Below are 13,711 nucleotides of genomic sequence, written 5' to 3'. Positions count from 1 at the left end.
AGCTTTATTCTGCTGTTCTGCTGTTCTGCTGCTGCTGCTGCCTCTTGCTGCTGCTGCTTAGTGCGCGTCTGGATCTGAGGAGTTGAGGATGCGGGGGATATACACACGCAACACGGGAATATGACAAGCGGAGGGGACGTCTTTTCATCGCAGTTACAGATGTAGTTATGAGATCTCGTGCACGGGCCGGGACCATCTCTTCCCCCCCTTGCAGGATCTCTCTGTGTGCTTTTTGTGAGCGGATTTCTGAGGCTTTTTCCACGCGCGCCGGTGCCCAAAAAATGACCGAAATGTCTCAAAGTCAGGTATTTGGCTCCTCACGACGCACGCACGACGGTGACAATCCCTTTGATGTGCAGCACGGAGCACGGAGCGTCGCGCTAGACGGTCCAACATCCCCCGGGCACGAGGCTGAGCGTAACACCGGCTCCATCCCACCGCCTAGTCCCGCTGTATCCTGCGCGTAACGGCGTCTCCCCCCCCTCCACCCACCACCACCCACCACCCACCACGGCGCACATCAAAAGGATACTTGCCCGTCTCCACACTTTGCTTTAGCCGCAATCTGCACATTTGCCTGCGTGATTTGTATAATTAAAAGTGAAGGCGCGCGTGAGGGTTGAAGGGGAAAAAGGGGGTTTGGGGGGGAAGCTGTGCAGACTTTGCAAAATCTTGAGTGTAAAAGTGCAGTGGTTGATCGGTGTTTCTCTCAAAAAGCAAGTGCGTGCGTGTCTGTATGTGCCAGGCGCGCGTAAATCACCGCGATGCGCTCTCGGTGCCGCCGCCGCCGCTGCTGCCGCGCGCCCCGCTTCTCTGTCTGGCGGCGCTGTTTCAGTAGTTCAAGCAGTTCTGGGGGCCCTTGAATGCCGTCATGTCGATCCGGTGCTGCTTTGGCATACATTTTGTGGACTGGACGCACGGACCCGCCGCCGCCGCCTCCTCCTCTCGCAGCCTCGCGTGCTTGTGCCATTCCACGGACAGATGAAGTGTGACACCGGTGTCTGAGCGGTTTTGCCTACTTGGCACGGCCACTCTCTCATCCCCCAGCACGAGCCATGAGCCAAATACCTCTGCCAGGGGAGATCAGTCGTCTATCTGTCTTACAGCTTGTACTTGAACTCATAAAAAAAAAAAAAAAAAAAACGTGTGTTGCTAATGCATTCTCTCATCTCCTGTTTTTGACCTGCGTGTGTTCGTGAAAACCAACACTCTGGTGTGATTTTTTTTCTTGATATTGGGCGGTTGTTGCCAAAGTGCAGCGTAAACTGTCATATTTGTCCAATCGAAACGCCTGATTGAGACCCCCAAACCTCTCCCAGGGCGCCCGTGTCACCAAAAACAGCGTCTATTATTATCACCTGAAGCTGTCTGCACTTGTTGCCACCTCCCACGTTATTCTGTTTTACCTCTGCCTCCGGGACTCTTCATTTTCAGCCCGAGCGGAGCCCATGATTTGCGTACAGGGGAGGGAACGGTAGCAGCTGCTTCATACGAGGCACACATCATACATCGGCTGGGAAACCATAAAAGTAGCAGGCGATTGCATTCCTCGTGACGCCGAGCTGGGGTGATGTTGTTGTGGGCGGACGGGGCGGTCTCTCGGTTTGGCTACGAACTTGAAAAAACGTGTCCGATGCTTTGTACTTTGAATGGATGACATGTTCTCAAAAGCGTGTATGTTTTGTCTGCGTCCTCAGTGCGCTGCCTTGGTTGGCGAAGACCAGCCCCTCTGCCCCGACCTACCTGAACTTGACCTGTCCGAGCTGGATGTCAGTGACTTGGACGCGGACAGTTTCTTGGGCGGCCTCAAATGGTACAGTGACCAATCGGAGATCATTTCCGCGCAGTATGGCAACGAGGCGTCCAATCTATTCGAGGTAAGATTGCGAGAACATTTCACTCGGTTTGAGCTGTTTTATCGATTGATTTATGACACGCTTGACTCACTGCCTGTTTACAAACAAGTATTCCTCTATTTTTTTAGTTTTTTTTATTGCCCCAAAGTACAAAAGGGGAGATAACGGTTGAAGTGATAAGCGCCTGAAGACCTTTGCCCCTTGTTTGGATCCTCGCCGGCTTATCGAAACATTTATTTCAGCTCAGGTTCATGCAACGCGGCACACATCAGACAGAATAGTAAACTCTGTACCGTGTTGCAAAACGCCTCTCAAAGGTTGCAGAGTAAAACTTTAATCTTTGCATCCCCCCTTTCTCTCTCTCTGTCTGTCTCTCTCTCTCTCTCTCTTTCTCCCTCCCTACCTTCCTATCTGCTTCCGTTCCATCTAACCGTGGCGTTTCTTTTCTCGCCGAAAGTCCACAGAGGGCGATGATCCGACCAGGGCCATAAAGCCATCAGTCTTGGGACTCTGTGGCGGTCCCCAGTTCATTATAGGCCTTTATCAGTGGCAGAGATAGACAAGAAAGACGCGAGATTGGATGCTTTAGCCATGCCTCGGGAGGGAGGGAAAACCTTGTGAGAGAAGTGTTTGTGCCACCGGTCTTGTCATGTTTTTTTGGCTCCGCTGTCCTGCTCTTGCTTGTGACTCTGAGGCTGATAAGGGAGTAAATTCTTTCCACTTTTGGCCTCCACAACGTCAGCCAGCACCTATCCCAGCTCCCCTTTTATGCTTTAGCACAGACGTACACAAAACAAGGATCGGCCTAAGTACTTGTGGTGTGACTGCTCGGCTGTCGTCTTAGAGTGATATGGCTCACAGCCCGGCGAGTAACTCAGGGGATGGATATAAATACCAATAAGAGTGTGTGCATGTGAGTGAGGAGGAGAGCTAGGGGCTAATTTGGGAGCACAATGGATGGTGCAAGGCTAAATTGTATTGAGTGCATGCAGTGTACTGGCAAAAAGGACTCAGAATGTCTGGTGTCTTGTGTTAATTATTTATCTTGTGACTAAGATTCAGGTCAAATTCTTCAATCTAAGTTAGCTATCTAGTCCAGTCTGTGGTGAATTGAAGATAGAATTCATTATGGAAATCATTGTTTTGCTGGAAGCAGATGATTTGCAGCGAAGATCGTTTTCAAACTAGTTTTGCAGTTCTGAAGTGCATTCTTAAAGCACCAAAACGTACCTTTTTCCCCCTATTTTCCGTGAGCACCTTTATCCACGTAATCTGATAATATTGTGCTGTATGACGTCAATATTGCTGAGGTCAAAGGTCACGCTAAATATAGTTTATTTTTCTGTTATTGCAAAAAGTGTAGTGTATTGGGAGAAACGGTTGGGGCCAGCGTGCGTTTGTCACTAAGCCAAATGACGTGTTGGCATATTTACTAAGAAGTCGTATTATACCGAGGACGTGGCGGAGCTTCTAATCAAGAGTTTCAAAGTCTGTAAATGCATTTGCCTGACCACGGGGTTATTTTCTTTTCTCTTTCCCCCCCCCCCTCCCTCCTCCATCTTTGGAAAGTTTCAAGTCACCACATATGAGGCGTTCAGTTCATCATACAGCAGGACCGAGCTAATCCCACTTAATCTGACAGGGGGAAAGTTTGCAGCTCGGCGAGGATCAGAGGGCTGAGGCTGCAGCTCTGACTTCCTGCGCCCTTTGATTGGCCCCTGCTCGCACTAAGGGGATGCGGCCAATCACAGGGCCAGGATTAGAAACTGTTCCAACAATTTTATTAAAGCGCACTGTGCATTTGAGTGCTTCACTTCTGAGGTGGCGGTGGAAAACGATCCGCCACCTGTACTTTTTAAAGATCGTGTTTTTGAGGTAACATTATATATATATATTTTTATTCAGATTCGGGATTGGCTCTGAAAGTAGTTAGCAGTGTATTAGATGTAAAAAGCCTGACAAAACTCATGATTCACTCCCAAATCTTCAGTTAACTCACTCCTTTTTGCTGTTGTCCCATGCTAATTTTATGTCTCATACAATTTTGTGTCGATCATCCGATTAATTGACATAAAAAAATATAAGAATATGAACAATTTGATTTGACGATCCACTGTTATTGTCAAGTAAGTTGTAGCTGAACATCAATTGTCACACAATGGCTGCTGATGGCCTTTTATTTTGAATATTCCAAGTCATAAGTGACATTGTGGAGCATGTTCGCAAGTTGGTAACGCTTCCCAGAGCAACAGCTGGGTGCAGCTGTCAGGACAGGGCCCCACTTTTAAATGTCCCAGTTGAAAACACGGAGCCCGGAGATGTTTTTGGTTTGAGGTCAGCCGTGGAAGTGATTTGCATCTCATAGAAAACAAATTATGTCTTTGGATATGATTTCAACTGAGTTCGCCATGTGACTCGAAAAAGTATCTTCTGATGTGGCTATAGGGATTTGAAATTAGGGGTGGGAGATACTGACAAAAGCGTACATCTTGAGTGACAATATAAAGACGATATTATGTCAATCCAGCAGAAACGTCTGTTTAAATGTTTATGTTAAGCTTTATGCATCAAACAAATGTGCAATGTCTGTAAAACACATTGTAAAAAGTGGCAGAAATATCATCTTTGAAAGTTTACAACATCATTTTTCACATTTTTAAATTCAATCATCTCTCTTTATAGCCTTTTGTACCTTAAACAATACACATATCTTCAAAACAACATGCACAATGTTATTTGAATATTGGATATATCGCCCCCTCTATGTGAAATGGACACTCTTTTACCGTCCCAGACCTTCTTCAATCCAGATTTAGGACTACAGTTAAAATTAGACAAACTTTGCGTGACTGTTTTAGCTCACGATGTACAGTACGGCCTGTGTATGTTTTGTTCTCAAACTGTAGACACTCAGAGGAGCCTCTCGGATGCACGACGCCTCCCCTGGATGGCCTTTCTTTTCATCTCTTGCCACTGTCCCGACTGTTCCCGACACCAAATGCGAAAAACGAGACCTTTGCCCCTTGTAAATCACGCACCTTCCCCCCAAAAATACACCCAAACAGCAGGTCCTGGCCCCGGTGTGCGCCTGCCTGACACCTCTTCAAAAACGGGCCGACCATGAAAGTCCGCCAGGCTATTTTGAGCTGCAGTTGTTAAGGGGCGGCTAACTCCCAATAAGTTTCCAGTGTACAGCCAAAGATAACGGCGCAGAAGCGTGACCGAATGTCTTTTTAAGCCGCTGGACCGGTGCTCAAATGTCACGTGGGGAGAGATGTGCGGCCGCTGAGGTTTTTGTTTTGCGGGGTCAGCGAGGGATGCTAGGTGACGCCGCCGCACACGTACACTCGCTGAAAAGTATTTGGCTGTGTGGGAGGGAGTATCGATCGTGCCGCATGAATGGATCTGGGCTACTCTCGTTATGATGACGGACAGAGGGAGACAAACGCAGGGTTCCTCTGTGTCAGGGATCACGCTCGCTGCAGGTCGCGGGTGTCACACTGTTTGTTATTAGTTTGTTGTCATTAGAGTAAATATTCTACTGGATCTTACAACAGAACTAGCAATAATACAGTAAAAAAGCTTTCGTATTAGCCAGTGGTTGGTTTATTATGATCAATAAGTAACTATTATTGCTGTAATGATATCTGATCTTCTTGTGCAATAATTATAGATGCCAAGATTATTAGGTTGTTTTATTATAACCTAATAATAATTCATATTTTTTATTATAGGTTATAAGTGGCACAGTAAGGACTAAAAATAATAGTCGAAACGGGTTTAGATGGAATATTAAGTGTTTTTAATTCAATCTATAGTAAAAAACAAAGTACTTTCTGATCTTATCTGCCGTATTTTTGTCACATTTGCTTTATTTTATCAGTCGGAAAGTTTTATTTCAGGAAGCCGGTCACAAACTTGAAGAAAAGAAATGAAAAGTGTTACTGCTGTTGAACACGGGCTCAAATAGTGTCAAAGAGTGATGCTTTTTCTCCAAACAGTTGTACTAAAACGGTACATTGTGACATCCCGGGCAATGATAATAATTTCCTCTTGATAGATGTGTTCTACTCCTTCCACCTTTTTCTATTTTTAGTCCAGACAATATTCCACGGAAAGAAGGCGTAACCCTGTCAAATAAAATTGAGCGTTGCATCTCCATAGACGACAGATGCATGCTAAAAAGTCGGAAACGTCTGGACCGGTGCCAGGATGCGTGAAAGCCTGGGGATTTGAAGTAAAAGGTTATGGGCTTTGCAGGTAGTAAAATCAAAATACCAGGGCTTAAAGCATTAGCGGATGATGTACAATGACATGTGAGGAGCATATGTGGTCGGCCATGTTGAGGAAAGGCGCCGCTCCAGCAGGACGTGACGACGGGCCTCTCCAAAGTATTATGGTCTTTGTTTTCCTCCTTTCGGGGCAGATGCTCGGTAAGCAAAACAGATTGTTGATTAGACCATCTTTAGAAAGCTTAAGGGGGACACGTATGCAAAATGGACTTTAAAGAGCTTTCGGGCGTGTTATAGATGTTGTCCCGTCTTAATAACCCACTTCAAGTTATGTTTGGAGTGAAATCAAGACGGCGTTGCTCTGGAAATGTCATGTTTTCCTCACACGCGCTGCACTTACGCTTCATTTACGCTCCAAACGGGGCGTGTTCAGCGTGTGTTTTGACTGCCCGTTACACCGACTACAGTATTTGACCAACGCAGCGCTGTTTCATAAGGGCTCACGTGATAACACAGAGAATTACTCGTCTAATGACCTGAAAACCGCGACAGAGCGCTTTAGCGTCCAAAAAAAACCAGAACCCTGGAGGATTCTTTCTGCAGAGCGACTCCCCCGGACCTGCTCTGAGGACAGTCTAGCATGCATTGATTGGTCCAGCAGGGCAGCGCTCTGTTGTTATGACGTTTACATAGATGCACTATAAAGACTGGTGAAAATCGAAAGTCGTTTCAGATATTTTACGATTTAAAATGTCCAAAATATCAAATAATGATGTACGGATGCAAACAAAAACGCAGTATGTCTTTCATATCTATAGCTCAAGAATCAGACATTTGTTGGTGTTTCATGGATGCCTGAGCGACATAAAGTACAGAAAAGAGCGCAAAACACTTTGATTGATCTGATTTGATAGATTCTTCACACACTTTTTGTTCCAGTCGCCGTCAACAATAGAATATATGATAAGAAGACGTCGCTAGTAATCAAATGATCTTGGCCTTATGTTTTGTTCTCTGGACGTAAAGAAAGCATTTGTTGATACTGTGACCAAAGAGCACCGACACAGCCCCGCCCACTGTCTCCCAACACATACATATATACAAAAGCCACCCTCATTGTCACTGTCGCTACTCCCTCTCCACTGTTTATTTTGCAAACGTATTCTGACATTTCCACGCCCGCACCCGTTCACCAGCTCGGGCTGCGACATGTGTGCGCGCATTACCATACCTCACTGTATAAAATAATATTCTTCAAGCGACTCCTTATTAGAATACCCCGCACTTTTCCCCCCCCGCCCGTCTCCGTCAGTGTTTTCTCAACCCCCCTTCTCTAGCGGACTGGCGGCGCTTTCTGCACAAATGAGACGCGAGTCGTGTCGTCTCGCAGCGTCTGTCAAATCTACTTCACAACAAGATCCGCGGTGCTCTGTGGGGGCTTCCCTTCCTCGCGCTCCCGAAGGCGAAAGGCATTTGTTTCTGGCTTGACTCGAGGATTCAGTGGCTAAACAAATATATTTTGGACAATGGTGGCTGGAAGGAGAAGCTAGAGGAGGATGGATGAGAGGGATGAGGACGTGGTCAAAATGCGAGCCGGCGGTGGAGGAGGGTGGGTGGGGGGTGTCTTTTGGTTTGTTCGGCGGCGGAATGACCCCGTCTCGCACTTCCGTAGCTCTCGGTGGGCCGCGCTGCAGACGGAGACCGGGGTTACGGCTCTGAACCCGGCTGAACCCCTGTCGCCTCTCGTCACCGTGCGCTCGCGGTGTGGGACTAACAGGATGCGTACGTGACACCGCGGTACATATATGCAGTAGCGGAAGATATACTTTAGTGTAGGGTTATGCGGATTTAATATCGTGGTAAATAAACGTATCGCAACTATATCCACCAAGTAGTAGTTTCTGTAGGTGTTGCAGTAGTTGTAGTTCTAGTTGTAGCGATTGTAGTAGCAGAAAAGCAGGTTTAATTCTTGTTTTGATAGATAGTAGTAGTGGTTGTTGTAGTTCTCGTTGTAGTGACTGTAGTTTGCAGAAAAGTAGGTTTAATTCTTGTTTTAATAGATAGTAGTAGTAGTCGTAGCGTCCAGTCGAATTGAGAAGGCCAGAACTGATGGTTAAATGTCTTTTAATGGTTCCTTTTCTTTTTCATTCAACCAACGTAAGAGCTAGACAGAACAAAATAAAAACAATTACATTTTGGCCGTAAATCACCGTATTTCTAGCTCATTACATTAGTACAATATTTCCCAACATATTCGTCAATTAACCATTTCAAATCTTTTCGTCGTTTTAACTACAGACCTTGTTCCCCTGTCGACTGTAGCTAGATCCTTGAGATTGTCCCTGTTTTGTCCGTTTATCGTTGTTCAATTTACTTTGCATCTTTTTCTTAGTGTCAAGTACACTTCCGTTTCATGACCACCACTTCCGGTTACACAGGAAGTTACCAAAATAAAAGCAAAACCTTACCATACAACATAAATGTATCAAATTGACCTTTACAGTAGTTGTTGCTGCTGTTGAAGTAGTTTCTGTAGTAGTAGTAATAGCAGCATTCATTGCAGTAGAAGAATAGTTGTTTTAGTTGTAGTATTGGTTTTAATAGTTGTAGTCATTCATAGTACTAGTAGTTGTTGGTTGTTGAAGTAGTTGTGCTAATTGTAGAAGTCGATCAAGACGAACGCTTATATGCGATTGATTTACGTACGGATTCCGCAGCCGGTAGTATACTTTTTTTGAACAGTTGGTGGCGCTCTCTTTGAATAAATACACTGTAAATATAACACTTGTTGAATCAGCGCGCTGTTGTGTCTGTCAGAACGCACGTTTGAATCCATTGGAAATTGTCGATTGCCCCGTATTTCCAGACAGCAAACTTCTCCAACCAGGTTTTGATTTACTGGTGTGTAAACAGTGCCAGAGACAGAGTCAACATTGATCAGATCTTAATCAAAGTGTTGTGTTATTGTTGTGTCTGCGTGAGTGTGTGTGTGTGTGTGTCTGCGCGTGTGTGTGTGTGTGTGTGCGAATTTGGTGAGTGTCTATTTTTAGCAGCAGGGTAATCTCCGCTAAGAGCCTTTCAGGGCCGTTTCACTTGAACCCAGCCAAAATACTAAGCCAATAATCCACCCCACAAACTGTAACACATAGCAACGATGCCGCGCGATAAGCCCCGCCTCCCCCTGTATTATTTAATAGCGTGCTCTTTGAGGCGCAAGGAATGCCGGTGGGTTGCGACATCACAACATGTTAGTCTGTTTAAAGTTGAGCTGGATCACAGGACAGATTTTTTTTTTTTTTATACTTTACCTGGTTTACCATGGTTAATATTTCTGTCATAAGTGGGCTTAACCTTTTTTGCTATTTTATTATTCATTAGAACATAGAACAACAAAACGGCAACAACAGAAATAAAGAAAAACACACAAAAACACACAAAAACACACACAAAGAATGAGATGGACCAGGTAGAATATGAGGCAAGTAAGGAGTAAAAGTAGAAATAAAGGAAGTGGCATCATAAAATAATAAATAAAGATGAATTAGAGCATATTAAATAATATTACTGGGCTTATTCACATGAAACAAAAACTGGCACAAAGTTAGATGTCAACTCGGCCAATATAAACAAACAAAAGTGATATATTTTTGATAGATTATGAATAGATACATAATTCAGAGGCAATTGGACTTTGAACAGTAAGATTCATTTATATTACAGTAAATTTGTGGAGCCAGTCCCAAACAAATACAGATACGGTCCAGCATTTGTGGCTTTACAGTTCAGATATTTCTTTATTTTTAAAAACGTGAATCTCCTGCTGAAGTACACATATTAAACGCCATGTCATCGGTATGAAATTACGCTTTAATCAACTTTAAGAACACGGACACAACGGCTGCTTTATCTTTGAAAATAAGTCACGTTTGCATCGAGATAAAAAGGCCCGATCAACGTTGGGAATAAATGCGTGGAGGAGATAGAGATATTATCGGGATGCTACGGTGAGCGGGAGGAGGGAAGCCCAGACAGACGGGGGAGAGAGATGGAGGAGAAAAAGCCTTCAATCAGAGCCAGATATGACTGATAGTGAAGCGCGATTAGTGCTAGGCCACAGGCAACTTCCTCCATCCAGGAAACAGCCATCGATCCTGGGAGAGTGTAGGTGTGCGGAGTGCCTGATGAGCCGGCCGGAGCTGAAGTCCAGGGCTCCGGAATTTATTGCTAGACATTTTGTGATCATAATCCATTTAGTTCTTCGATTCTGGTGTTTTGGAAATTGCCGTTTTAGTGATTTTTATGTACTATGGTAAATACGAAGACATTTTTTTATTTGTGCGTTTTTAGTTTTGGCTCGATGATGTGATTCTTATTTAGTTTCTGAAAATTGACATGACAAATTTCAATCTTCTTGTAGTTTAAAATCTTTAAGCAGAAAGAAACGCATGCTGTTTTAGTAGTTGATTGTTTTTTAATCAGTCAAATTATTATTTCTATTGTAAATTGAGACTATTTAAAGCAATGTTTAACCAAATAATGCTGACTGAAGGCTTCTATATGGAGAATATTTATGAATAAACTTCATTATTGATGAAAACTGGAAACAGTTTCTTCTTTTTTGACATTTTGATTTAATAATCCAGCTGTTTTTGTTCTAAAATGTCCAGATAAAAATAACAATGATCAAAATCTGATTACAATAAGTCGATGCTCTTTGCAGTTCTATGTGTATCTTAACACATCAGTCGAGGGTTCAAGAAACTTTAACATTCCTTGCATTTAATTTAACTGTTTTTGCCTATTTATTAGTGTAGATTTATCCATAAAACCGATAATGAGAAGCACTGAAGAAATCTTGAAAAGTCCTACATTTGAGCTCGAAATCACTGCAGGATGAGGCATTTATTTACGCCCCCGTATGCATCTTGTACGGTACATGTGAAGCACTACTCCAGAGTGTAATTTGAAGAGCTTTGTCATCCAAGCAGAAAAGAGCTACCCTCCCCATTTGGAGTAGGCTTTATGATGTGCACTGCATGTTTATAGCTGCAGCTTACTTCCCCCCTGAAGCATTTAAGTCTTCACAGGCCTCAAATAGTTCAAGAGGCTGTCGGAGGCTGATGCGCGAGTGAGTCATCCGGCCGGCCAATCAGAGCTGAAGAAACTCTTGCAGGCTTTTGCTCATCGCCATCTGAAAACCGCTACTTCCCTTTAGATGTGCCGGGACAAGTGAGTAGACGTGCAAAATGGGTGCAAAACAACGAAAAGGGGAACTTTGCGAAATGAGAAAACGGTGGTGGGACAAAAGTAAATGCTCTTAGTGCAGCTTTAAGCCGATCTATGTCATGTTTCAGTCCATTAAACATATCTATCTCCATGGAGACAAGAAGGTAGTGCCACCAGGCCAAGTTACAGGTCAGATCTGTAGAGAGGCAAGCCCGCTACTGTAATCATTTAGCAAAAAAAAATCAACTGTTATTGAATATGTTAAATGTCTCTTTTTTGCATTGGGCATTTGTGGCCCCAGGGACAAGATGTGGCCCTTGGCATGTTTTAATCCGGCCCCCAGAAAGATTTTAGTTTCTATTTTTTAACTGTAACGTCTGTCTGCAGTTGTATCCTTAATAGATGAAATTAATTAAATAATAGAGTCAATAGCCTATATTTGACAGGAAAGTGATATTTTATTTGATATTTCATTTTTTAAAATACATTTTTTTTTCACACCAATGATCGCGGGCCGGCCCTCCGCTACTTGCCTGGATTCGAATATGGCCCTTGGAGGAAAATAATTGCCCACCCCTGTTTTAATAATACATTTATGGATGGCTGTATTTTTTTCTTGCATTATCAGTGAATTTGTGGACTCATCTTGCTTAATAAAGAAATCCCTTATGATTTCTATCAGAGGGAACCTACATTTTGTATTTCTGTCCGGCAATTATTTGTGCAACGGTTTGTGAAACTGCTCAAATGAATTTCCCCAGCCGTGATAGCATTTTTGACCCCTGCAAGCCTCAAAACCGCCCGCTTCTTCAGACTTCTTCTCTCGAAATGTTTGGGTGGTCGTGCATGCCAACACTCACTTCTTTATGGTTGATTTGCCTCCGCGCACCAGCCAAGCCAGCACAGATTGTCAAGTGTCAGGGCTTGTCCTGCAGTCAATGATCATTGATCTTTTCACATTTGGCACGCGCTGCACAGTCTTCGAGCCGGTGTGGTCAGCTATATGTAAAGTGTAAAAAATCTAACTTAAAGCTACATGAGAAGAATCCTCCAGGGAGTAGATTTGATATTGATGTTACAGAGAAAAACCCTAGCTTTCATTTTTCCATTATCCCGGCGAGATAGAGAGCCGCTTTGATGTTTCCAGGTGCATCCATGTAACGTTAGATTCCACACCACACGCGGATGAAAGGTGTGTGAAGGCCTAAGCTCTCGGCCCACGTGCTAGCCATACGCATTAGCAGAGACAAAACAAAAAAATCTTTGATAACGTCCCGGCAAAGTCACGGCGCGGTTAAGTGGCGGGCGTTTTGCAGCGGCGGCAGGCCTCTTACCTGGGCCGATGCATCGCGTACGGAAAAGTCAAGGTAAAAGATAATGCGTTTATTTAGTAATCAGCAAATGGCTTTTGTACGGCAGGTGAGCGGTGTGAGGCCAGCGAGGGCTTGATAAGATCGTTTGCTTTCAGTTGTTTCCCTGTCGCTGCAGAGTGCACGTTGACGAGGTGACCTTTTTATGCCGGCGTAGCAAAATGGAGTTCGTTTTTAGCCCCGCGAGTTCCATTACATACAGTACAATGACTTAACAACGTGGAGCAAGTTAACCAAGGGAATCTGAAGAAGAAAGAATTTGCATAAATGGCAAACGGATGTCGGATGCAGATAATCCTGGGATGAGATTGTTACTCTTGTTACTTGATTTTTACCATCTTTAAACATGTAAAAAACCGAACCAGGTCATTTTAAACTCTTTGCAGTGGGCCACATGTTTCGTTTACTTACCTAATGCCTTCTGAATATGCAAAATATTCACCATGATGAGTCTATGAGCGCTTTTCACAGTTCTCTGAGTGATTTTTACTGAGAATAAAGTGCACAACGGACTCATTTTCACCCAAATAGATGATTTTACAGACTTTATTACATGAAAGAAACACGGGTACAGCCCCTTTAACTCTTTAATAGACAGTTGATGTTGTTATTGAAGAGATGATATCAAGAATATTATCATTAGTATTAGTATTTGTTAGTGTATTAAATTTGTCTAATAACACACTATCTATTTGCTGTGTAACTCCTCAACAAATACACATCAGTATGAAGTGATAATTCTGTACTTTTGAGTTTTTACAGTCAACCAAGACATTCACAGCACATTTGAGCACATTTCTAGTGTCTTGAACAGTCCTTTAAACTCATCACATGGCATAGCCTCTATCTCGTATGCGCACAATGCATTATTATGAGACCCCGGCTTTGTCTGAGCCTTGAATCTCGTCCACCTCCGTCCTGGCTCTCCAAGTGTTGGCCGATTTCCGAGGAAGACATTACAGAGACAAATAAAACGGCCCGGGGCACGGATGGGCTTGGCAGGGCCCGGAAAGGTCATTGGCTTCTG

The 13,711-nt window shown here is 43.9% G+C and overlaps 1 protein-coding gene across 10 annotated transcripts in view; it reads left to right on the top strand.

Moving 5' to 3' along the window:
• Positions 1 to 13,711, top strand: part of ppargc1a (peroxisome proliferator-activated receptor gamma, coactivator 1 alpha) — a 47,543-nt gene that overhangs the window by 346 nt on the left and 33,486 nt on the right. For 5 of the 10 annotated variants that reach the window (XM_072459258.1, XM_072459260.1, XM_072459259.1 and 2 more), the window contains exon 2: positions 1,698 to 1,877. In XM_072459258.1, the coding sequence (XP_072315359.1) occupies positions 1,698 to 1,877 (180 nt within the window). Of the gene's footprint in view, positions 1 to 233; positions 306 to 1,697; positions 1,878 to 13,711 lie in introns of those variants that run through there. The other 5 variants (XM_072459256.1, XM_072459253.1, XM_072459255.1 and 2 more) reach the window with 4 other exon arrangements.

Source organism: Eucyclogobius newberryi, unplaced genomic scaffold, assembly GCF_026437365.1.
Source record: "Eucyclogobius newberryi isolate DKJ021-1_F unplaced genomic scaffold, fEucNew1.0.hap1 SCAF_22, whole genome shotgun sequence".
NCBI classification, from domain to species: domain Eukaryota; kingdom Metazoa; phylum Chordata; class Actinopteri; order Gobiiformes; family Gobiidae; genus Eucyclogobius; species Eucyclogobius newberryi.
The sequence above is the reverse complement of the archived record's forward strand: the minus strand, read 5'-3'. Positions and strand labels throughout refer to the sequence as shown.